Source organism: Coturnix japonica, chromosome Z (genome assembly GCF_054131305.1).
Source record: "Coturnix japonica strain WE chromosome Z, WE-NBRP24, whole genome shotgun sequence".
Classification (NCBI taxonomy): domain Eukaryota; kingdom Metazoa; phylum Chordata; class Aves; order Galliformes; family Phasianidae; genus Coturnix; species Coturnix japonica.
Window position 1 is genome coordinate 66,238,377 of NC_140702.1, and position 26,915 is coordinate 66,265,291.

At 41.8% G+C, this 26,915-nt stretch overlaps 1 protein-coding gene across 17 annotated transcripts in view; it reads right to left on the minus strand.

Moving 5' to 3' along the window:
* Nucleotides 1-26,915, minus strand: part of UNC13B (unc-13 homolog B) — a 210,299-nt gene that overhangs the window by 85,166 nt on the left and 98,218 nt on the right. For 10 of the 17 annotated variants that reach the window (XM_085528481.1, XM_085528479.1, XM_085528476.1 and 7 more), the window contains one exon: nucleotides 2,724-2,770. In XM_085528481.1, the coding sequence (XP_085384607.1) occupies nucleotides 2,724-2,770 (47 nt within the window). Of the gene's footprint in view, nucleotides 1-2,723; nucleotides 2,771-8,744; nucleotides 8,768-13,625; nucleotides 16,193-26,915 lie in introns of those variants that run through there. The other 7 variants (XM_085528474.1, XM_085528471.1, XM_085528473.1 and 4 more) reach the window with 4 other exon arrangements.

Here is a 26,915-nt window from a genome sequence, read left to right on the forward strand (position 1 = left end):
AAAAACAAACTTTTGCTCAAGTTACTCTGCAATAATCCCCTCTAGCTTAAAATAGAAAAATCTGACCCAAATCAGCAAATAATAAATATATGCATAAGAACTCGGCAGTCTTGCTGAGATCAAACAAGAGTTTTATCTGCTGCTCTAGTGCTACAAAACGCTCTCTGATCCTCGCTATACCTTTCTGGAGTGAAACAGGTGTCACCGATGACTATTTAGATGATGTCAAGAACTCAAGAGTTATCTAAATCACAGTTTAATCTGATGCTGCCCTTCAGATAAAAAAATTGGGTCAAATCACCAGAACAATGGAAGTATCTCAAAAATACAAAGGAGAGCCTGTAAGAAAAGCTATGACAAAATAGTCACAAATAAAAATGCAGAGTCAGTGCCACCGCTAAACTTAACAGTGTAGCTGCGAAATAATAATTCTTTTCTACAGGACTTCCAGACACATTTCTTGTTGGTTTTGTTTTGTTTTCTAATTCAATTGAAAGGAAACTGTGACAGTAGTGTTTCCTAGGGGGAAAAAATAACACCGAAGATGTAAGTTTTGTAAATTCAAGATGAGCCTAAGCAGGTTATTGCACCTGAGAAAACTGTAGTTACAAACCCAGCTTGCTGCAAAATATTTATGCCAGACTACTGCTTTTCCAGCAGTAAAATAAGATAATAGCTTATGAGACACCCCAGCAGAGGAGAATAATGTTTGAAAGGTGCATGCATTTTCCACTGCAGAGAAGAATCCTGATATCTAGCTTGCTAGTCTTATGCTCAGACACCTTGCTTTTTGCTTGTTAATTAATAATAATAATAGTAATATCAGCAACGATTCTTAATTTATAATGTTTTAAATTTTAATTTCTAATTTTTAACTTACATTGTCAGCTACCCCAGTCTCTCTGTTCTAGCACAGTCTCTCTACATTGCTTAACAAAGCCACAGAGTTTGCACAGACAGAAGTACTGATTGTGCTTCAAATATGTACACCATGGATTCAATGGGGTAACTCTCCTCTGCAAGTACAGAACATTTATAGTATCATCATGGAGTGCTGTACTGGGGACTGAATAGCATCTCTGTGTGAGAACGTGATTTGCACTACTAAATAAAATACACAGCATTATGCTAAAACTGTAAATAGCTCTTAGCATGTATTCATCACTTAATATGACCTTTATCATACAGGTTCTTATATTAAATCTTGAAAATTAACAGAGCAAAGATTGCTTGTGATGACAGAAGATGTCTGCTTCCCTCAAAGGACAGAACTTCACCAGTCTTCTTAGGAAAGAACAACTCTGAACCAAAGAGCTTTAATGTATGTTGTGACTAATAAATCCACAGAATGTCTTACAGTGGAACTAAAGGTTTGCCTCCCATCCCTTGCATGCAGGGGTAGAGTGAGTAAGTGCCACTTTTGTCAAAACTCCATTAGCCTGTTTATTTCATTATATCTCACATAGAAGGTTAAAACTTACAGACCAGAGCAAACATGGCCTGACAAAACTAGAACTGATAAAACTATCATTAAGTATTTCAGGAGTGCAGTTGTGCTTATCTTTCAGGCTAGGTAATAATTTTTGTGAGAGCAAACCAGTAAACTCAGCACTCTGGCTCCCTGTTAAAGCAGGAAAAGCTGCTGTTTATAGTTAGCATAAATCACTGTCTCCTGCTCCTGCTAATTGCCAGTTCTCCAGCAAAATCTTGGGCTCCTTAAGAAAGCATGGGGTTGCTAGGCAGCTCCAGGCATCTGCAGGTGTGGAGGAAGCTTTGTGGGAATACCAGCATCACAGAACAAAGATTCCAAAAGCAGAAAACCATATAATGAAGCCTCTGATTTAACCTGCATTTTATTAGGAAAGCTTACTTCAGTAGTACAGGAATTAAGTTGTGCGTGTAGCAAGCCAAGCTCTTGCTGAGATATCAGGACAAATCTGCTGCTACATCAGCTCCTAATGAGTGCACCACCACTGAAGCGTATCGCTGTAATCACATACACTGCACATAACCCAGCAGCTTGGAAAAAATGTCGCTCTTTTTTTCCAGGGAGGATGCTAGGGAAGCTACCATGCTGGCATCTATTATGCAGAGTATCATGCTGAAATTACATGCAATCAAAATTTGTCTGCTTCATTTGCGTGACTACTGTGTGTTGCAGAAAGAACATCATCTCACTCTCACCTGTTTAAAAGAGGCATGATGATCACTGTTTTACAAATGGCAGGCTACTCTAGTTTTGCAGTTTTGACTGCTACAGTGACCACAGAAATAGCTGCAAAGACAGAAGACTTCCTAGAGATACTTTTTTTTTGGTTGATTTTTCTCTTTTTCTTCTCCTAAGAGCAAAAGACACAGCAGCTTTCCTGAGCAACACCTTTTTGAACCAGTCACAGCTACCACTAGAGAAAAGACCGTAGGGTTTAGCAAGCACTGCTTAATACTGTTGCCATAAGCACTTGCCCCCATCATACTAGAAAGTAAACATGGCATCTAAAACCTTAACCACAAATCTCCTGAAGAGCTGCACAGCCCACCTCAAATTGTTTAAGAGGAAACTACAACACACGGAGGCAGTCTGGCCCTGAGTGAGGCATGGCTATCTGATTAACTTTGCAAATAGCAATTGAAAACATTACAAGCGCTGCTTCCACCTAAATTAATCTGGAGACCTGCCCTGTTACCGTAAGCAAAGAAAAACAAGGACTCAAAACAGCACTTACCCTCCTTTGAGCCAGGGTGGTTTTGAGGGATCAGCCTCATCTTGACCCTTAAATGGGAGAAGGCAAAAACACAATTTTAAATTAGCTCCTGGAAACACCAGAAGAGGCATTCAGATTATATGCTGAGAAAAGGATAACAGAACACACAGCATGCAGCAAATGCATACTGACAGTCATTCAAGCACCTCCGATGATCATACAGACACAGCCAGGACCAGAAGAGCCTGTTCAGTGCACCTCCTCTTTCCAAATGGAGCCTTGAACACCATCTCTTTCTTCTTTTTTTTTCTTTAATTCAACAAAATCATGAGTTATTGTAGAGCTCCTGTTACAACAGGCCACCACTTACATGAACACGGTCATAATGAAGACACAATAAATTAAAAGCGCCTTTACAAAATGCACACACAATTGAGCAATGTATTTTCTGCAAGCACTTACGGACTTTGTTCATGCTCAAATGTTAAGACTCCTCAGCCCCCTAAGCCAGATGGTCCCATTACTTGACCCATTCAAATGCAACTATTTAATTTCCAGCAACTGACAAGCAAGAGCCATTGCTTGCAAGATGGCTGCAGGCAGACGGTCATCTCTTGGTATGAAGAAAGCCACCACATGCAGCAACATGAAGATGCACATTCATGAACTCAAACCATGTTCCTATGTTGTCAGAGGAGCATATTTATAGAGTGATGTTTTGGAAATCTTCCATAGACTGATTAGAGCATTATCTTTCAGGAAATAATCTATACTTACATACAAGATAAAAGAACCCAGCTCTAAAAGATTCATTTTTTTGTCCCATGCTTTGGGTGAGCTGTGCAACTTCACATTGTTAACAGGTGTCGGAGGAGATTTCCCAAGAAAAACAGAAATAACCAAGAAAAACAAGTTTTCTGTTTGAGGTCTCCATTTCCACATCATCAAAAGCCCAATCTCCATATTCTTTACTCCCAGAACTCCGAAGCCCAGACAGATCTGAAGGTTATGTATTTTTATTTATTTTAAACAGGCATGAACAACATGGTGTTATCCATAATTCAGTGTGTTCAGGCCCGCAGTGTCTGCAGGAGCTAAGACTCATGGTGCAGCACTGGGGCACACTTCTTGCACACCCAGAGCTGTGCACTGTGCTCCTGCAGGTAGTGCTGTGCTCCACGTTTCTCCAAGCTGTGCTCTCAAAACCTGGAATCTACACTTCCTATGGTCTGTTGTCAGAGGAGTGGATTTCATGGAGAAAACACAAGTAGATCCTTCAGAGCACAGAAGGGCAGACATTCCTAATTTTGCCTTTGAGCATCTGGAAGAGTCTTTAACTAGAGAGTCATAAAATGGAGCCAAACTTAACACTGGACTGAGCTTGACACCGGTGTTCAGCTGGAGCAGGTCTATTGTCCTGAATGACTGAGAATGACAAACATTTCTAGCAACACACACTGGCAAAAGGAATTGGAGTTAACAGAGGTCTTCAGTCAGTCACAGTTTATATGAGAAATTCCAAGCAGTCAAATTAATAGATCACAAATAGCAGAGGCAATATTGCAGCTTTGAGACCACAGGAGTACCAAGAACTCTTCTCTGCTTTAAAAAATACATAAAGGTCCAGGGAAAGCTTTGTTAATCTGAGCAACAATCATTTCCTACAGGCAGCTGAGAGTCAACGGAGAATGGCAGAGCCCACAGATGTGGGCAAGGGCAGAAAGCATGGTCAGCAAACAAACCTCCATCACCCGGATTTTGATAAACGCAACATAAAAAATCATGGGAGTCCACATAAACTGCACTTCTGCTTATTTATCTTCATTAGTTTTGCCAAGTATTTTAGACATTTCAACAGAAAGGAAATGAGAAGAAGAACTTGTATGCGGCTGAGATTAAAAAGCACCAAGGTAAAACAGTAAGAAACAAATAAGGAGCTTTTTAGTAGATGATAATACTGAGTTGGGAGCAAATTAGGCGGTGGTTGTGTGGAAACAGGAGTTACCTCCAAATGAAAACAAAGAGGTTAATTTGCATCAGGCAGCATTCTTCCTGAGCAAACACCAGAGAATCAGCACCTGACATCTATCAAACAAGGGCCGGTGCCTTAAGTTTGGAGAAAAGCCAATGCAGTTAAGGTGTGGGGGAAGAAAGGAAATGTGAGCCAAACTAGCTTAGGCTCATTATTGGCTTCAACAGCTTGAAAGGCTTCAGAGCAAACACGAAGAAAAGAATGGAGATAAACAGAAAACAGGAAAAAGCGTCATACTGAGTATATGAGTTTTTGTTTAACAAAGCTTTTTTTTTCTTTAAACTGTACAAAGGATTACCAACCAAACTTTCACTTCAACAAACATGCTTTGATGGGATGACATGACATAACTAAGGCTGGATAAGCTGAACAGGAGTAGGGGAACTTTAATGAGGGTAAATAAGCAACTAGCTGAGCCAGCCGTGGACAGTGCAGGATGAAAACTGGTGGGAGTAAGCAGGATCTGCTGATGACAAACATGGGAGTATTACCAATACAGAACAGAACTCAGACCCTGATGGAAAAAAAAACTGATGATGCTGAAGATTGCAACAACAGAGGATTAAAGAAAGTAGAAATGCCAAGGTCAAAGTCCCATAAACTGCCACAAGTTTATGGCTTCCGAGCAGATTCTCAATGCAAGAACAGCAGGTGATAGCAGACTCGAGTCACAGTCATCACACTGTGGCCATGAGCCACTGTGATACAGCCATGTAAGGAGAGAACATCATCATCTATAGACAGTATCCACTGAAATGTCTCCACAGAAATAAAAGCATAAATACCACTGCACAGTTCTGGCAAGACTCCTCTAGAAAGGCATGAATAATCTTATTCTTCACGTAGGAAAATGGTAAAACCAATGTGAGGGTGCAAAGAATGCTATAAGGAGGACTAAGACACACCTCTCACTCTAAAAAATGAAGCTTTTTCTATGTTTATTCAGTAGAGGGGAAAATACACGTGCACAGAAGAAGAACTGAGGCTAAATATAAATGGAGAATGAAAGTCAGGTACCCAATCGTGACAGTTCTGCAGTAGCCTTTAAAAAGAGATGTAGACACCAAATCTAAGCATTTTTAAAGAAAGAAGTGAGGTTGCTCAAATAGGAGGTTATAGCCATATTACATGTTGCCAAAGAGCACTCAGAAGTCCACTGAAGTCCCCCGTAGCAGTGACATATGTAGCTGAAGAACCAGAGGCTGCATTACCTACAAGTGTTAGGTAAACAGGCACCTCCAGGAGTGCCAGTTAAACAAGTACTTTGATAGTTTATATCCTTGTTGTGCACAGAACATTTCATACATTCCTCTTCACTTGAAGGCAGATGGTAATGTTGTTCATGTGGAAGTGCTGCGGTAGGGGAGTTTCCCATCCTATGAAGGCAGCACTTGCTTCAGCACACAGGAAGGTTCCAGGAGCTGCTCTGGGTATTTTCACCAGCCACAGATCTGCTCAAGTCTGCCCCAAGACAACAGGCTGAGAGCCTAGGCAAGCAGAGGAAACAATGGGCAGATGCAAAGAACATCTGGATCCACTGTAAGAACACTGTCCTTCTCATAACAAAGGGAAAGGCCATGTCAGCACATGTAACATCTGAACATCCACAGATCACAAAGCTGGTTTTTACCTGGTGTCTTCTTTGCTTCTCTACGCAGCTCTGTTACTTGAACTCTTTTTGAAAGCAATACCAATGTGGATCTCACCTATTTTTTATCTAATCTCCTGTAAATGCATCAAGAACCACTAAAAAGATGGAAGTGACAAACTTAAACAAAACAGTCCATCGCCTCTCTGCCCAGTTTTTGTATTTCTGATGCTGATAGATGATAATTTTACATCCACTGTCCAACAAATATCAGCCTGTCACTCCAGTAATGTAGGATGCTAATTCACAACAAAGGATGCTTCAACCAGCTGCTGAAAGGTCTCCAAGTAATTAAAGTCTCCTCCCAACCAAGAGCTGTTTACCAAAATCACGCTGGTGACAGTAGCACAAATTTAATACCGTGGGCTAAAAACAGACAAGATCATTTGAGTCACAGCATTCAGTCATAGAGAATACAATCCTTAGTGAGGCCTAAAAAGTCACTCAAAAGGAGTTCTGCTTACTCAGGAAAAGCAGTAGATACGATTACAAGTAATCTGATAAGCTATTTAACGAAGTTGAAATATGTAAGTCTTGCAATTTATCTCATACAAAGGAAAATGTTTCAGTGAGAGAACAAACTTCTTCTGTCTTCAAACAGACAGAAGCAGAGTGAAAATAAAATCACAGAGTTGTCTTTGTGGGAGAACATCCCCAGATCTGCTAGCAAACCCCCAGACCACATAAAAGTTTCAACTTGCATGTTTCCATCTCATTTAAGTACTGTGCCCAGCACACTGTTCTCTTCCAAAAAGAAAGATGTAGAGTATGGAAAGCTGCATAGCAGGGGAAATAAATAAATAAATAAAATCAGCAGAGATTTTGTATTTGTTTTTTAAAATCATCCTAACTTGTTTTTAAATACCAATGCTTGGTTATTGAAACTCAAGTACCTAAATTTAGCTGTAGATAAATCTGAATCGGGCTATAACAAGTAGCAACTGTTTCAATGTCTAAATTAAACTTCTAGTCATGCCTAATTAGATCCTTTCTTCAAGGGTATCAGCAGAATCAGACGAAGCTAAATCATCCCAATTAAACTAGTCAGTCTTGTAGCTAAATGTCTTTATTGATTCAAGCATGCTGCATTTTACGTGGATCCAAAGCTGCAACAAGCAAAAGGATTATTTTGAAATCACGATATCCAGAACAGCATTGATTCAGAAAACCATTTAAAGTCCACAGAGGAAGCTCCTTCCACCTGATGAATCTGCTAGTACCAGTTTCCCACATAGAAGATGAGGTGCCTAAAGGAGACTGCAATGTTTTTTGCTCCAAAGCCAGAAGACAGAACCTGACACCAATTGCACATATCTCTGCAATTCCAAGAAAGCATGAATGGAGGGACATTGGCCAGTAAAAATGAAGCAAGTCTCTTGATATGTCAGCCAATAAAGCTTAGAAATGAAAGTTCATCAAACTCAATGGATAAGGTTTATATGGAAGCCAAAAAGCTGCACAGTGTTGATCTACCCCAGGAAGGTAATTCAGCCTGATTCATAAAGCTAAGGAAGAAACAGAAGCACAGCGGGCACCTCGCCCATGTTGTGTAACTTCAAGAAAATAAAGATGTAAACTGAGAATTCAACAGAGAGAAATTCCTCTACGTGAGGTACAGCTGCAAACAGAAACAACAGAAATACACAGCAGTCAATGAAACATTCTGCAGATGCTCCTAGGAGGAAAGAGTTACCTGCTACCCACAGACTGCCCATGATGAGCAGACAGGCAACAAGTCTATGACTGGAGAGGCAGTTTATACCTACACCTGATAATTAGACAGTTGCCTAATTATCTGGTATTAGCTGATAAGGCAGCTAACATCTACCTCTGAGCATTGCCCTGATCAAAGCGCAGCACAGAGCTCAAACAGCACCTCCCAGTACCCACAGTCACACTTAACTGCAGTATTAGAGCCCATCATGGCACTTTTGACTTTGATTGCTGCAAGTGCACGAAATGGTTACAGATGGAGTGAAATAATGCAACTGATTTAAAATAAAATAAAAAAAAAAAAAAAAAAAGGAAAAAAAAAAAGAGGAAATGCTTGCTTTGAAGAAATTTCGTAGAGAGTAAGACTAGAAAATACGAAATAATTTGTACTGTGCTAACGGTGCCTCTGCACACCACACACACCCCCCAGAGAACCAACTTGAAGCATTGGCGTTTTCTCTTTGTACAAAGTCCTACGCACTGAACAGACTCTGAGCTCACACACAGTGTTAACATTGCTTCCAGCAACCATAACATGCTAAACCGAATGTCAGGGCCTCAGCTGGAGCAATCAATTACATGGAGACAAGGCATGCACACAGAGGAATTTCAGAAAGAGATGCTGGTTAGAAGGGACAACATGTACAACCTGGAGTTCTCCTCTACCTCCTTCTGTGAAGAAAAAAGAAGAGAAGAAGGAGAGGAAGAAAAGTTAATAGATCAGATTGCTGCCATGAGCCCAATAAAGTGATTTCGGGGAAGACATTTGCTGCAAATCAATACAACATCTGTGCAGCACAGAGTTTTGTGCTGTGCTTCCTGGGACATTCAACAGTTAATCTCTATCAACCACTCTCAAATTAAACCGTGATCAATTTCACCCATAACTGCACATGCATTAGAACATATGGTTTTTGAGAGCCAGTTTTTGCAGAGTTACAGTTCTTGTTCAGTTAATAAAACTCAAGAATAATCTTAATACAGAATTAGAGATGCCATTTATCACACTTGAGAGGGAACCTGTATTTATTACAAAGTGGAACAGGTTTGCTCTCCCTGTATCTACAGAACATACGCAATTTGTATTTGAAGCATCCCCGTTCCATTCCACCCTCGCCCCCTGTACATTTTGCCTGTTATGAGGAAGCTGGCAGCTCCCACTGAAGACATTTTGCTTTTGCAAATACCATAAAGCAAGGAGATATGTTATAAATGTAGGAAATTCTCCTCTGAGAAAGAAAACAAACAAAACAACAACAACAAAAAAACCACCGAGGCTTCCTGCACTAAATCTCATGTTTATGGATAGGCAACTTCAGGGACATTAGAGTCATACTAAAACTTCTGGTAGAGACATGTTATCTCCTAAGATTTCCAACCAGATAACTCCATATCTGCACAGAAGATTCATATTACTCAGCTGCTAATGAAAGATGGAGGAGAAGGAATGACTTAATGGCAAGATGGGCCACTCCAACTGGTTTGAAAGCTGAAATAAGTTTTCAAAGTCACTCCCCGTATGGGTGTAATTACACACAAGCAATCACCGAGATAGGAAAACAGAGAAGCTATTTTAACTCAATCACTAAGGAGAAATCAAATTACTTCAGCAAATGAAGTGCTGGATTTTAGCCAGAATAAAAGGCTTATTTTCCACCTTGCTTGCATGGATTCTCAACAAGAGAAGCTCTTTTCAGTGGTGTCCAGTGCCACAACAACGGGCACAGACTGGAACACGGGAGGTCCTTCTGATCAACAGGTAGCATTTCTGTGTTGTCCGGATGATGGAGCATTGCCACAGAGAGACTGTGGAGTCTCCTCCTTGGAGACCTTGAGAAGATGCCTGGACGTGGTGCTGCTGGGCATCCTGTTCAGGTATTTCTGCTGGAGCAGGGGCTGAAGCATAGGGGCACAAAGGTCCTACCAACCCCAGATATTTGGGGATTCTGTGAAAGCCCCTGGACCACCGTGCAGGCCTCTTGCTTGTGAACTAAGGGAGGAAAACATTCTCACAAGGCAACCCCAGTTCCACTTCCAGTCCTTTCTTTTCCCTTCAAAGCCCTTTGAATTCAAGCCTCTTCTGACTTGGTCCTTTCAGTTGTCTCATTTCCAAAGGTAGATCCAGACTTCCCTCATTGCTGGTTTTTATCTCCTTTTCTTCTGAACCAGATTCCTTCCTCTGGTCTCCTGAGCCACTGAAGTTTCTGAGTGCAGAAGAGCTGAAATTGTTGCACTCCTGAGACTGCCAAGGCACAGTTGTGCTGAGCAGGGAAAATCCAACATCAGTCCCTGGCTGGAAAACACCCAGGACAAATGGAGTGCAACAGCTCAACTGTAGCAAGCCATCAGTGTGCATCTGTAAACTGCTCATCTTCTTAAGGCACTTGGGGTTGGTTTTCTACAGACAAACACAGACGACCGCTGTCAAACTTGCAGGTCTGACAGTGCTGGAGCTTCTCTAATATGTCAAGCTTATTTTGAAACAAGCTGAGTAACAAATCTTGCATTCATTTTGGGAAATGCTGAATTGTTTTGCCTCTGATAACATTTCCTTACAGGAGGTGTGCTCACACCACCATTACCAGCAGCTACATTGATTAAACCCCAATAAAGGCATTCCTTCATCATTTCACTTCTGAGCATCCAATTGCTATTTCAGGGCAGGTTTAGCAGTGATTTTCTTGGTTGCTATTCTGTTGTTGCCGTTTCATTTTGTTGTGTCATTTATTTCTTTACAAACATAAAGTTCAACCATCTTCACTTCATCTGCTTTGTTTTTTTTTCCCTCCAAGTTAAAGCTTTGAAAATTTGCTCATGTAGCCAAGGGAACTTTTTCTTCCAAATTAACTACCTGCATGCATTTGCTGACTATTCTGATAATTTGCATCTGCCTATAGCTATAAATAAGGTAAACCTTTATACCAGTGCATCATCTCTGATTCACCGAAACATGCAGACATACAAACACCTTCAAAGTTGTTATTTGCACCTTTGCTGCAGACTACTGCCAAACACAATTAATGAAATAACTTGAACTGACCATTCAAACAGGTACAAGTAACATATCGGTTCAGGCTCACAACTAGAAAGCCAGCAGGCAAAACTGGGTTTTCAGAGGTACTGACCCAGGAATTTAAAAGCACATTATCAAGAAATTATACCCTTAAGTAAAGTATGTACAGACACCTGCAACTGGAAAAAAAAAAAAAACAAAAAAAACAACACAGAAAAAAACCCCACAACCATACAATCAACTCATTCACTGCATTCTGAGTATGGTGCTTTTTCCAAGGGAAGAAAGTAAGCGCTTCGTTCAAGCTTATTTCAGGTTGAGTGCAACAACAAAAACGAAAATTAACAAATATATAAAATTGTTGCTTCGTTTTAACAGAAAATGCTTGCCAAAACTGAAAGTCTGTATGATTAATTTTGACCTGCTCTACAGCCCTTGGCAAAACTGTCATCTCCTCCCCTAACTCCGGCTCCTGCCGAGTGATGTCCCTATACCTCCCCTTTTCTGCTCCCAGCTCCCTGCCTTGCCGTGATGGTCAGGATGCTTTGTTTACTGGCATCCCTTCCAGGCTTCCTCCCAAGTGCTCTCCCTGTTCTCATCCTTTGATCCTGGTTGTTTTTTCCCCTGCTACTCTTAATTTCTTTGGATTCCTCTGGTCTCTCTTCCTGCATCATTATTTCACTCTATACATATTGTTGTAACTTTAGCTGCCATACCTACCATACAGAAATACCTTTACTAGAAAGGCACACAAATATCAACTCTTTTGATGCATTAATTACTATAGAGGAAGATGGAACAGAGGAGACTCAGGATGCCAATCTGTGCTGGAGCCAGATTTAAGAAACCAGCTGTGATCTCCGTCCTCCCCACTGCTTTGGTTATCTCGTGAACATGCCTGTAATGCTCAAACAGCAGAGAAGAGCAGTCTCCTCTCACAGGCAGTGAAGCCTCAGAAATAAGTTATTACCGTATTTTGTTGCAATGTGGCAAAATCTAACCCAAACCACTGCCTGTTCCCCTGGTCCTAACATCAAAACTTACATCTAGGATCTAAGCACAATGAAACACTACCAAAGGGGAGGGGGAGCAGAGCAAAGAAAAAATATATATTTCTGAATGCAAAAAAAAAAAAAAAGAAAACACCTTCATTTTCACATTTACTTTTATACTTGAGTAATTCAAATATTTCCTTGAAAAAAACAGAAATAGGTGTACATCAGTGCCAAGCCAGCTAACAAATCCTAGTGTTCTGCTCATTAAAAGGCTGTTGTTCAAACTCGCTTCACAATAGGGACCTCAAACAAAATAAGAGAGCAAAGAGCTCATTGAAGGCTCCATGCTCTGCATAACTGAGAAGGTCGCTAGTGCATAAGTCAAATACAGACTGACAGATCTTTTCTTCACCAAAAGCACAATCACTGGGAAAAAAACAAAACAAAACACTTAGGGTGAGACAACTTTCACTGATTACTCTGACTAGCTTTCATGATTGCAAGGAGAAAACTGAATAAAATATGGGATGAAGGGAGGATTTCAAGCTGTAGCTCCAGTTCATACTAGTCTTGAAACCATCAACCCTCTTTCCTTAACTGTGCAGTGATTTGGACAGAGACATCACTGAGAAAGTTGTCTTATTGCCGGGAGAGGGAGCAGGCAGATGGACCTACATTCCAACATTAGATTTGGTTTCACTAAACCAAAGCCTATCAACACACAGCTCATCAGAGCACATCAGCCATTTCCATCTCCCATGTCCTCAGGAACTGGTTAACCACCACAGCTCCAATGCTGTATCAGTCTGTTGTGGTCAAACATTTCCTTCTCTCTGCTGGCAGTAAGGGATTTAGTTCCACACAGATGGAATACAACTCATCTCATGGACAAGCTAAAGAAACAGCATCAAATACAGGTCTTGATTTTTATTTTTAAAATTATTTTTTATTTTTAAAGTTTCTACTGGGAAAACATCAAGCAGAGATTAAACACTGAGAACTCCCACTTCGTGGTGTAGCCACTTGAAGTCTGGAACCACTCAACTCCTGAAACTGCACATCCAGCTACTTTTAGCTCAAACGCACACTTAGTTATCACATCTTAACTAATATATTTAACAAGGAACCAAGTCACGAATTATGATGAAAAATCCTAACACCTGCTATTCCAAAGATGCATTGCAAATCTTCCTTCCTCCCCCACTTCTCTCACAAAAAAAAAAAAAGAAAAAAAGAAAAAAAAAAAAGAAAAGAAAAAAGAAAAATTGAGACTCACTAATTTGCATTCCAATATGTTGTACCATCAATTTAGGGTTTGTTTTTTTTGTTGTTGTTTGAATGTTTTGGGGGGGGGGGGGGGGGGGAAGGGGAGGGCTTGTTAATGCTGTTGTACAGTGCATGCACTAGCCTTCATCATTTTCTCCTAATTCCTACAGTTGTTCACCTGCAGAGTGAGATATTGATTACTGGCTACACAAATACCAGGTACGGACATCTCCTTAAAAACATTGTTTTGGTTTACCTGAATTTGTCTCCTCAGCAGAATTCCAGCTTCCTTCCTGTGCTAATTCTTTTATGAGTCTCCTACGCATTTGTCTCTTTTCCCTCAGCACATTTTTGAAGTTGTTGATGCACTTGTTCAGGTAGATGGTCTCTGCACACACCTTTTCAAGGCTCATGGGTCTGCACTCTTTTGCTTGCTCAGGTAGAGAGTTCACATCTACTCCACTTTCATCAGGAGGTGAACGCTGCCCAGCAGGAATTTCACAGTCAGATGATGGCATCAAATGTGAAGCTGGAGGCTCGTACGGAACAGAGGAAAGACTGGAAGGGACAAATTGCATTTGAGCAGATGCTTCACTATTGGCAGTTGTGTTTGCTTGGCTCTCAGAGGACTGACTAGGAGGGGTTTCTGCAAAGTTGTCAGAGCTGCCACACATACCTGAACTGGTCAGCATAAGTGTATTGTCATCATCCATCTGTAAGCCACTATCATTTTCCAAAAGCATCTCAGAATCACTTGTCTCCAGTTTGTGAAACACCACTTGCAGAGCAGACCTGAAGTGATTAATAGCTTTCCCAAGCTTATTAGTGTAAAACTTCATGTCTACAAGATCAATGTTATCCCGGGAATGGTCAAGAAAATACTGGGAATTTTCCAGGACATCCCTAAAGACCTGATCGGTTGGATCTTGATCATTCAGGTCCATTTGGATCATATCTTTCAAGCTGTCACTACTGTCAGCCAGTTCATCCGTTGTACGGTCATAGCTAATGGTTGTCACTCCACTAGAAACATCTTCTCTTTGAGTATCAACTTTCTCCACACTGGTAAATTTGCATGGGGTATCACAGTCTATTTCAGTTTTTTCTGCAGTTATCCTCTCATCTTTACCTAGAAGTGAAGCACCATTCTCAGTGACCCTCTCAGCATCACGCTTGTGTTCACTTCCACTGTTTGAAGCAGACACCTGACTTGCATGGCCCAAAGACTCGGATGAGCAGCAATTATTTCCATCGCTTGGCTTGGCTGAACTGGTCATCTCTGGAGAGCTTTTTGGACTTTCATGAAGAGCCTTATGAAAGTTACTCTCATACGAAGGCTGCTCATTGCAGCTTATTGTTTGTGCTTCCTTTCCAGCTTCAGATATCGAGTTGCTTTTCTTACTCAAAGCTGGCTTCTGCACAGAATCAAATCTCTCCCCTACACACTGTGTTTTTCTACTTGTGCTTTTATTCTTAACCTGGCATGAATCAGTCCGAAGGTGCTCAGCTGCATCAGCTCTCTGCGATGCATCGAGATGCACTGAATTGCAATTATTTTTCTTCAAGCCACACTGCGAAGAGACTGGATCTACTTTGTGGCTTCTCTGGCCACTTTGCCTCTTTTGCTCTTCACTGGTAGTGATTCGGACCCCTGAGCTTTGCAGAATAATAGACTTCTGTAAAATAAAGTCTCTCTGTTCACAACTGACAAGTTTCACAACTGCTGGTCTTGGTGTTAATGACTTGCCTATACCAATATCTGATCTATAAGCATCTTTTATATACTTACTGCACTGGATACCATTGAAACAGTGATACTCAGATAAGAAGCTGCAAATAAGCTCTACTGTGTTTTCACCGTCTTTTTCCGGAATCCCATAAAAATACAACACTGGTTCTTCCTTGTGTACCTCCTTGTTTGGCTCCCAAGCATGTGTACCTGAAGTTTTGGCAGTGGAACCACCTTGCAGGCCTTCTATCTCACTCAAGACAGTATCCACGCAGCTGGAGACTTCATCCACAGAGCCTTTTATCAAAGTGAGGTGCTGTCTGAGCTCTGCAATCTCTGTCTGGATGCGACTTATTCCCTGAAGCTCTTTAACAATATAATCAACCACATCTGCTGAGCGATCTCTTGACTGCCTTCTGTGACTCTTGTATGCAGCAGGCTTCTCCTGGGGAAAGCACCCTTGCCTTTCAGCTATCTCCCTCCAGCTCATTGTTATGCTCAGAGAAGAAAGGTCCTGCCCCTCAGATACTCTACTCTTTCTTTCAGAAGTGGTCTGTGTCACACCACCAATAGAATTTCTCTCCAGGTCCTTCTTGTTCTGTTGAACCGAGCACGGTATTTTTACATAGCCATCCCAGTTCAGTTCCACCTCCCCAACACACACTTCATTCACGCCCTTGGTATCGTGTTGTCCATCCTGATGGAAGTCACCTCCAGCAGTGGAAAACTCAGTGCTTGCAGAGCTCCTCTTCATTCCACAAACAAACATGTCCGTTTCGATCTCTACTGGAGAGAGCTGGCAGTGGTGAGCATGGTTTGGATTCTCATCTGCTTGGCCTTGAAGAAGCCTCTTCATTTTGTCCCGTAGAAACAGCTGGAGTCTGTGCTTCCGGATTTGCTTCCTGGCCCACAGTTTTACAACAGGTTTTCTCTGCAGAAGTGCAATTTCATTTTCTTGCTTTTTCAATCTACTTCTAGCAAACATCATCAGCAGCTGCCCCTGTGTTTTTCATAGTGCTACAAGCTGCACAAGCACACATCAATCACTTCCCAATGCACAACTCACATCCAGTTTTTATTCTGTCACGAAGTAGCTACCGAAAGAGGGGAAAAAAGATTACAGTTTGGTTCAGATAGAAATAGCCAAAGTAACTTAAAAAGAGGAATTACAACAAAAAGGCATTCACAGAAAGAGGATGTACTATTTAAAGCTTACAGCCATCATCTTCATTTTGGTTGCCTCCCCAGATCAGGTCCTTCTTTGTAGAAATAATTGTCCCTCAACCCCTTCTTCTCCCAAAGAAAGTAGAAAGGAATAAAGAGCAATTCTGTGTCCATTTCCTTCAAGTACCAGGTTAGCAACTTCCAATAGGCTGAGCTTCTTGCAATGGTGGGCTATGGGACTGAATTACCCTGACTGTTATTATGGATTCTATCAATGCTCTTTTCTTTTCAGTCTACAACCCTGATCCTTTCTTCCTTCCAACCAAAGCAGAAATCAAGTTAAATTTGGCTCAGTACCAGCTATCTCACAAGAACTCCAAAGAGCGATGCAAAGTGGCAGGAAGACTGCATGACAGATTTTAAGTGTAAAACCTTTTTGCTATTTTAATCTCTTAATATTTTGATACTGAACACTGGGAAAATAAGAAAAAAGGAAGAGGGGGGGGGGGGGAAGGAGAAAAACAACCAACCTTAAAGCTTTCAAGCTCCCAAGCTAACCTGCAGTTAAATGTGCCACACTCAGCATATGTGCAAACAGGCTGAGCTGACAGCATGAAGATTCTGCACGTCACATCTACTCCAACCCTGAAGATTTTGCCGTGGATCATTTTCTCCACTTAAATCTCCACTGTTATGAGCAAAGAAAAAATACTACGTTACCTACTTAAAACTTTCAAGCCTCTTCAACTGGTGCAGCTACAAAGCAACCCACTAACAAACAGCTTTTTCCTCTAGGAAGAAAGGCATACAGAGACCCAGACAGACATCCTCCTTAAGCCAAAGTGACTAAAGAATGCCTTCTATATCCCCCTGTTCTATATTCCCCTGTTGCCCAACAGCCATTTACAGTAATGCCAGCATTTTGCTGTTAGTGCATTTTCATTGTGGTGAATTCTTTGTTTCCATGTTTGCTCTTTCTATTCAGGACCAAGGAAGAAGGTTGGGTTTTCTGATCTGGAGAAGACAGCACTTGTAAATAACAGTCTCTACAATCAAAGCTAATTAATGTGGTATAATAGAGGCTGCATCTGTGCTTCAGGCTTATGGCCCACCATCCAGCAACTCAACTAAGTTCTTACACCTGCCCTCAAGGAAGCTATATAAATTCCCCATTTAATCTCTTTGTCAGCATCTCAAATACATCAATCTTTAGTTTTACAAAGTGTTCAGGTTACCAGTCCATCTGTTTGTTTTGTTGTTGTTTTTTAATCTCTATCTACTCAAGAGGACTGACTTAAAAAAATACTTGCTTACATTCTTTTCTTTCACCACTGACAACATTTACCTTTCCACTTGAGTGGTTAACTGGTGATTAATGCCAAAAAACCACTTCTATGCCAACATTAAGAAGTAAACCTTGAGAGAGAAAGCAACCGAATTCAACAGTGCCCTGGAAGAAGAGCTCTACGGCTGTGCTCTCTACCTGCGGTGCATTACAGCAGCAAGATGCTCATTTCAAGTATTTTCCAGCATATCAAACAATGTGGGCTAGAAGAAAAACTTGGATGTTTGTGCAAGGGAAGAGTTCGATGCCCCACACATGGCTTTCAAGGCACCAGAGGGACTTAATGATCATTTTAGATTTAGAAAAAAGGGAATCAATTCAAGCTGAAGTTCACTGTCGGTTCCTTTGTCTGCTGCAATGCTTGACAGCAACAGTTTGTTGTGGAGAATGCTATTTCCTGCTGAACACACTTGCAGGACCACAGGTGTTCTGAAGCAGCTTAATGCAAGCATAACAAAAGATTTCCTTTTATATATTTGTATAGATGTATGTGTATGTGTATGTGTATGAAGATGAATAAATAAATATATATACCTATACAAACTAGCACATATATGTACATATCCACACATATCTATTTCCTCTGTTCTTCTAGTTTGGTTGTCTTAGGGTTATGCTCCTCTGCAGCACAGACAAGCAAAGTGACAATGAAAGTCAATGCAAGTTCAGCCAAAAAAGTATCTAATTTGGATGCAAATCCTTCCTGATGTCTTTCTCTTCTATAATCACTTCAAAAGTCATCCTAACACATAACAAGAAATCACGTCTTTAAATAAGGAATGTTTGCATCCTGATGACCTGCCGGATGCTACAAGCCCTCACACAAACTTTGTTCCGATTGCCTTTTTAGCAGGCATTCCTCTGCAGAACTTAAAGCTTCACTCAGCACAGCCATCTCTGGGTGTGCAGAACGAGGAACAGCACCCACAGCTTCTGCTGTTTCTGCATCCTGCAACCTAAAAAGCAGCCAGGCTCAAGTTAAGCAGGAGAAAGACACTGCTTGCTCTCTGAGGGTGTTTGGGGTGTTTGGGTTGTCTTGCAATTCTCACGAGTACAAAAGTGATATCGTAAAGGTTTTAAATGGGGTCAAAATGATTAACCAGGTTGTCACCTGCCCCCCGGCAAAATTCTGCAAGTATATTTGTAACAGATGAACAAGTTCAGTTTCCTCCTGACACACCGATTCATGAGCACAACTGGAGTGAAAGCACGGCACACCAGCAGCAGTGAGTGAGCAGCAAAAAAGTGAGAAATTTCAGCAAGGAATTAACTCCAGTTAGATCTTCACTAAACAACTGGGAATCAGTCAGAGTTAGCATTTACAGCACCACTGAGAAGGTCAGGCTCTACAACAGAAAAGAGCTGTCTGGGCAGCATGTTGGCTTCAAGGAGTCACTGGGTAAACGTGATTTACAGCAGATGCATCTCTGTAGAGCCTTTAGCATTCATTAGCAAAGAGCTGGTGACAGCCAAGAGGAATAACAGGGGCCCTGCCCCTTTGTATCCATCAAACTTCTGCTAAAAGGGAGCTGGGTTACTTTTTTCCCCAGTAAGGAAACACAGAGACACATTCACCCCATACTATTGTATTAGAAGGCGCTGGTACCACAGAGCGGGCAGACTCAAAGAGATACAAAAACCAGTTCCCTATGATCCAAAAGCATTTCACAGAAGCCTGTCTGGCTATCAACTCACACCACCATAGCAATGAGTAAAGCCTTTTTGGACTGTATTATATTTATGGTATCTTCCACACACAGTGGTATTGTATGATCTATGCAAGCAATTACTATAAGAAAAACAATAAAATGTCTTCCTACTTAATAAAGAACCTGTTAAACACAAAGAATATCACAAACCAAAATACAGGACATTCTGGGAAAAGACGTTTTGGCATTAGCAAAAGAAGGAATTCATGGCTAAGGCTGCCATAGCAACACCGCCCCAGCACACTGCATGCAGAAACATCCACTCCTTCTGTGAATATTGCAGCATTTTTAAACACATTAACTGCTGAAAGAATCCTAACAGCAGGGCTTGACAGAGACACAAAGGGTTGCAGCCAGCTTTGCTGACGTATGACTACTGGAGGTGAGCATGCAATTTTCTAATTAACATGATTAGGTTTAATTTTGGGTTGGATCATAACTCAACATGGAATTTACCGCTTGCTTCTCAGAATGCTTCTCTTTTCAAACCTCCTCCTGACTATCAACAAAAAACTAACTTTTGAGTCCAGGCAGGAATTACTGGAACAAGAAGTGACTGAGCTGAGCAATGCTGAGCGAACAACAGCAGGACTGGGAAATAAAAAGCGCTCTGCTAAACGTGTTCACCTCAGAGCACTCCTGCTAATATAAGGTTGCAGAAAACACATGAGATATATCCATGCTATTGAAAAGACTCTCTTTGCAAAGGAGAAAAGTGATTTTAAAAACAAAACAATATAAGCAAAGAAACTATTCACAGTAACCCTTTCAGAGTCTCCTCTAAGCCCTGTTGCCTGACAAGCCTGAGTCTGTGTTCTTGTTCAGATACTGCAGCACAAGCTGCAAAACTGCCTACTTGCATCCCAGCCCAGCTCATGGAACTTTCTGCAACATTCAAGTATTTCCAATGGCACTTTCCAGACTTCATCTGCACCTAAAGGCAGACTGATTTCAATAAAGCTGAGCAGAACCCTTAAATGCAGACATCGGTGAGAGCCAGCCTTCCCACCTATCATGTTTTAGAAGAACACACTTGAATTCTTTCCAGAACAGTTTGATAGATGAGAAGAAAGAACAAAAGGTCAGACTTGGCAAGTCAGTAATCCTGTGGCAGAAAAACTGATCTGGGAAACACAGCATGTTGGCTGAATGAATTGCATGGTGCTGCACCTCTCACATCAGATATCCCTTACCTTTTATGGAAAGCTGTTAAACTGAAGAGAAAAAATGTCTCTGAATAGTCTTTTGCTGTACCATCATGTTATCAATGTAGCTATTAAGTGAAGGGACAGTGGAATGTGACTAAGTATGAGGGCAAAAACTCACTAAAGTGCTGCAAGTGTGATCAACAGTGTAAAAAATTCTGTTGAGAAATAGCATGAAATTAAATTTGTGTAATTACAGAGTATCTCTGTGTAGTAGAGCACAGAGATCACATGACCAGCCTTAACTCCTTAATAGCTGATATGAACACCTAAAAAATAGTTAAGTCTCTCAGCTTTCTCTCAGACTGGACCAATGTTCGTCCCCCCTCTGCTGGCATTACTGCTGTGAGCACAGATGAATTGAGAAGTTCAGGCTGTTTAAGTTGAGCTCTATGGACCCCGGAGAGCACCAAGGCATCAGGCAGTGCTGCTGCTCATTGGGACGTGCTCATTCCCTGTGTAGATCCAGCCTTTCATGCAGCTTTTCTGGCAAGCTTACAGTGGCACTGGCTGGCACAGCAAGGCAGCAGTTGAGCAGCAAGCAAGGTCTGACATCACCTGGGAGCCAAGCAAAGAAGACGTCCAGAGAGAGTTAAGGAACTAGAAAACATCCAAAGAGAGTTAAGGAAACAGGAGCTGACTATAGGTGCAGACAGAGGTACACGCTGGAAGCTGAAGACCAATGGAACACATAGCTCATGCTTAGACAGCAGTAAGCGAAGTCTAAAGCACCCACCTTGAGTGCTGAAACCATCCTGTGATGAGAAAATGGCAAAAAGGATAATCGACTGCTAAAAAAAGAAGGAACTGTGGCTTTTTCTGTCATTCTTATATAATATTACTTCACTCCCTGGCAGCAAATGTGAAACCTAAGCAGCTAGCTATCAGTGATTTAAGAGTAAATCGAGAAGGAATTAAGTTCAAGTAGCCTCTATTTCCAGAGCACTCCGGTAGGTTACAAAGGAGTTCTGTACAACGCTGAATCAATCAGGTATCCCCAGTAAATGACTTACACATGACACCCTAAAGCACTGTGATACAACCAGCTCTGACAGACATTCCTTAAAAAAGGTTTCTCCCAGGTTAGGATCCTCAAGACCTACATCAAGCAGATAAGGTATAAACAAGAAGCAACTTTTTTCTTAAAGGAAACAGCACCAAGAACTGAAGCACAGAGACTGGAGAATGCTGACAAGCTGGTATTAGGATCAGGACTGTAGAAAAGTCTGCTAGGGTCTGGAGAGAGGCTGCTGCACACTCAGCTGCCTTTATCAGGAGAGCAGAGACAGCACTGCTTCGGATAAGGTTCACACACACCGTTACGAAAGCACAGAAGGATGCTAAAAGCTCTGCCTAGGCTAACAGAACACACCGTACCTTTCCTGTACTTGTAATCCTATTCACAACCCGGTGAAGCAGTGCTGTGAACTCTCTGGGCACCGCATTTCTGACAAGAGCCACCAGGAAACATCCCTTGGATTTTTTCTCAGAACTCCGTCTGCTCACTCTGGAGGTTCAGAGCTGTTTTTCCAGGTAATGGTGCCTCAGTTAACAGGGATGGTCAGGAAGGGGGGTGAGAGGCAGCACTCACCAGTCCAAGGAGATGAATTAAAAGCTGCAACTTCTGCTGTCGGAGCAGTGCTAGCGCAGCTGCAGTACAGACTGGTGCTACATGATCTTGTTCTCTGCTTCTGACCTGCCCTGCACTTCTTTAGAGCAGACGCTCAGCAGCTTTCAGAGAGGTTGGGAAGGGGTAATGCAGGCAGCTAACAAAACAATTAGGAGTTTCCAGCTCGTGTTGCTGAACGGCAATGTTCTTCATCTAAAATCCTCCTGGGCAAGAGCTGAAGCTTTACTTCTATAAGATTTCTCCTTTTCATCCTGAGTACGGAAGACATCAGCATTCTGTATTAATTCTTGATGTTTATCCCCTAAAGGCTTTCTCCATTAGCAAAAGAAAGCTGCCTGTATACAAGGAATGAAGACTGACAAGATATCTGAAACAGTCACACCATCTGCTCTGATTCACCAGCTTGCACATAGCATCCTCATTGCTTCTTCATGCCAGTCATTTCATCTCATCAGCTCACAACCTTCTCTGCACTGGAAATCAAGCCAACGACAAACACTCTGGGTTAAAAGCAAGCCTGTTTTAAGTGACATTCAAGGAAGAATCAAACCAGTAATCTAATTACTCTCATGCTATCTGCTGCTCAAGCAATCAAATTTAAATTATACCCAAATCCCCTTCTTTTTAACTCCTCTTCACACAGTGATGTCAAATTCCAGCTGAGTTACAAACCCTCCCAACAAAGAAGTGTGAGAAGTAAACAGAGACAACCTCAATTATACCAGCAATAAGACATCTACAATTAGTATCTAATGGCTGAATACAAAAACTAAGAAACAGAGCACACAAATGAGCATACCAAGAGAGGTCTGTCTTTTCAAAGCACATGTTTAAATCCAGTAAGCTTCCAATGGAGCTACTGTATTACCAAAGTAAACACACGCATACAGCCCACTCAAACTAAAGAACAGTTCTGCTTGTTTGCTGCCTACTTGCAGTTTATACCCAACCACTTCATTTGTTCCAGACATTCACTTACCTTTCTGCTTCAAAATAAAACAAAATGTTAAAAGGTAATCTATAGAATAGAAACAACAGAACACAACAGCTTGTTCTCATAGAAAAGACAAGTCCTGAGGGATTCCTAATCTTGTTAAAGGTTCACCAAGTAATGAACTTCTGCCGCAGAGATTATCAACATATTGTTGGTGTCCCATCTCAGGTATCTGGGGATGCAATGTAAGAAGGCACCGAGCGTATCCCGTTCCACAGCAGCACTATGACAAGAAACCACGTAAAGTTGAAGGCATGTTTTGAAAGAGAAAAAAAAAAATAAAAAAAAAATGCAAACAGCTTCTGAAAATCCAAAAAGCAAAACAAAACAAAAAAAAAAAAACAAAAAAAAACCAAAAACAGAAGAAGCCAATGAAAGTAGAAGCCAAAAAATGCAGAAATCCTGTCAGCTTCAAGGAGTATCCCTCAACAGAAATTCTTTAATTCACCAACACGATGCATCTTTTCCCTCTCCCAGGCAGCGACCAAGTACAGTAAAAACTTCATCTCTGTCTTCAGTTGTGACTCAACAGAAAATATTGTACTTCAGAGGCAGAGAGAAAGCTGTGCAGCTACTGCTACTTTACTCCTCCTCGTCAGCTGCTTGCTGCCAGGCTCCTCACACGCAGCCTCCCCGCTTCGCTCACACATCAACACTCCTTGCCTTGAAATGATTCTCTACTTTATTATCCATTCAGAAGGAAATACGAACTGATGGAGCCAATCTGACTAAAGACAAAACGCACTCCTTTGGCATCACGAGAGCAGGCAGCACAGCACAGCCAGCCGATCTGCCTGGCTCCTGGCATCCTGTGGAGCTGCAGAGCAGGGGATTGGGAAAAGAGCCCTGGACAACATAGTTAACCAGTTCCGAGGGGATTCTCTGCCCAATTTGGGTATAGATGTTTATTTTTCTCTCCCCTGTTCACCCCCAGGCTACCTCACAAGGCTTAGCAATTCCCTTGCCTAAATGAATCGTACCCAGTTTCCAAGGAAGACTCTGCCACCACTGTGGGGGACTGAACACCCATTGATCCTGCGCTTCCCAAAAATACATTTCATATTGTTACATAAAGAATGACTGCAGAAATGTGGTGTGAAGAATCAGACCCACTCATTTGTACCGACACCTCTTTCCTAGGAAGTGAGCAGCAGCTGGCACTGATGCTGCAAGCAGCACTTAAATTCAGAGCACTTATTTGCCCCACAAGCTGTCCCCAGGGCATCCAACACACTGCTCCTAATAAGGTCTTCCCAGTTCAAATTCACACCCTCCTCTCCACACATCCAGTCACTGGGTCCTCGTGCACCCACCACAAGCACCTCCTTCCCAAATGTTTCTCCGCCGTGCCTTTCTCACCAACTAGATGGGAGCTGTGCACATTTCCTGGTTTTGCTCACTGCATCCTTCAAAACAGCCATTCTGCAGAGTGGGGTGGATTCTGAAGAGGCCTATATGACTTAGCTCTGGAAATGCCACTATCCTCCCATCTGCTCACATACCTCCCACCTCGCTGTGAGCCAGCCTTGCTCAGAATGAGACTCATTCCCCAACACCACCCATCAGATCTCATACCTATGCCAAAACAATGCGTTCACCATTTCCTCTGTGAGTCCCACTGCGCTCCCCGCTTTGCCCTCACTGCACGGGGTGTTCTCACTGCATTCTGAAGCTTCAGCTGACAGCAGCCAGGCTTATGACCCTGTCCACACACTTATTTGATGGACACAAGTTTCACACATAGGCAGACCAATGCCACGGTGCACAATACTTTGTCTTAGCAGCAGCAGTGACCAGTAATGCCTTTCTGCATTTCCATGTGCAGGCATAAGCATCAAGCCACCATTTCAGACCACTGTAAGGCTGGAGGAGTTCACCTCTGTCCCCCACAACAGTTTTCCTCCCTCTGCTCTTTCCCCTGCTGCAGGGGCAAGGATCACATCAGATTTTCAGAGGTGCTTTAGTTTTAAATGCTTCTAACAGTCTGACCACAGGTTTCTCATTATATGTTCATACCCCGCCAAGAGGAGAAGGCTCCTATCCAACAGAGGGCACCGACTTCCACGGCAGTAGAAAAGATTTCTCCTAAACACACTAATTACAGCTCTCCAGCTCTGAGCTGAAGCTCTGTATCAAATGCATCCACTTAACAGTGAAGACTGTCCAAGTGAGAAAATAAAAATGCAGTCCAGGATTTGTGCAGCACTTCCTATCTTCAAAGCTCTGCATATGATTAAGAAAAAAAAAAAGACCTCACTGCGGTCTCCTACACAGTAATAGTTAAAAAGAAATTAAGTACCAACCAGACAACACCATCTCACTGATGTTAATTCTCTGTAGCACCCGGAGCACCCATTACACAGCCTCCTAGGTTTTTACTGCCCTACTTCTTCCAATAATCCCACTACAAAGTCAATGCCACCGCTGGTTCTGTTCTTCACATCTCTTCTTCCCTCAGTCTTTGCCCCTCCCTGCAGCCATCCATGCCAGACTCTACTGCATCCAAGTCAAATATGCACTGGGGCCAAGCAAAATCCTACAGCCATGGCATGAAACTGACAGCAAAGGAAAAGAGAAAACGTGAGCAGGTTTCATTAGACAAGGAAACTGGATCTGTCACTAACAGAGGTGCTTCTGCAAGAATGCCATGTCTCTTGCCATGGCTCACAAGGGGCTGGAGAATGTGGCAATGAATAGACAAAGCACAGGTACTCTCGAAAGTAAAGAAGACTTCAACTTTCAAACACTTGAAATCCCTTATGTAATACACAGGAGATTGATATAGGCTCTGTTTTTCAGGGATGTTTTGTTTGTGGAAATAATGAAGATAATTTCGAACCAGGACACGTCTCACATCTAATGAAAAGCCTATGAAAAAGTGTGCTTTACCTCAAGGCTCGGAGCACTGAGTTATTTGCCTTCTACTAGAGAAATAAACTTCCACTTAAAAATTTAAATACTTCTTACTGCGATTTTTTAATTCACCAACAGATTTTAATTTTAGGTTGAGCCAGCAGGGAGTTATTAAAACTGATAAAACCAGGCTCAGCTATATAGGCCAAATGCTTTGATGTCTGCAAGGTATACATTACACTTTCTTCTTTTTAAATCCTTATTATCTTTCTTTTTGATTCTAACTTCCTGTAAAGTACTGAATTGCTGATAAAATTGTTTAAGTCAGCAATTCCTCCACGAGCACAAGTGGACCGACCAAAGGAAAAAGAGAACACTTCAAGCATCACTCCTGCTCCTCCCTCTCCTACACGCCTGCACTCTTTTGTCCCTGCAGGAAGCTGAACAAGAACAAGTGAAAAACAAGTAAAAGTAAATTAGTGGATATTACACAAGGAGAGGAAACAGAGAGAAGGAGGAAATGTTGACAAAGATGGCCTGAATGAAACAGCAGGGATAAATTCACAATTCACACTCGGGTTTAATTCATCTCACAAATGGCCACAGACATTTCTAACCCAAGAGCTCTCTAAAATAAATTATCTTCCTTCTGGTGAAACAAACAGATAGAACCATTTGTCCCAAATGAAACTGCCTCCTGTATCTGAAGACAGAGTTCTCTGCAAGGTAGCCAGGGCTGCACTGGACCTCAGAAGCTCAAATACACAATTAATACCTATCAATCGATTCTGCAGCAAAATCATGCTGTTTATTATCTTCTTCAAAGCCACACAAAGATCAGAATCAATCTACAGCATAAAGGTTGAAGTGTTAATGAAAAAGCAGCAACTTTCTGCTGTTTGACAGTTATCTCCATT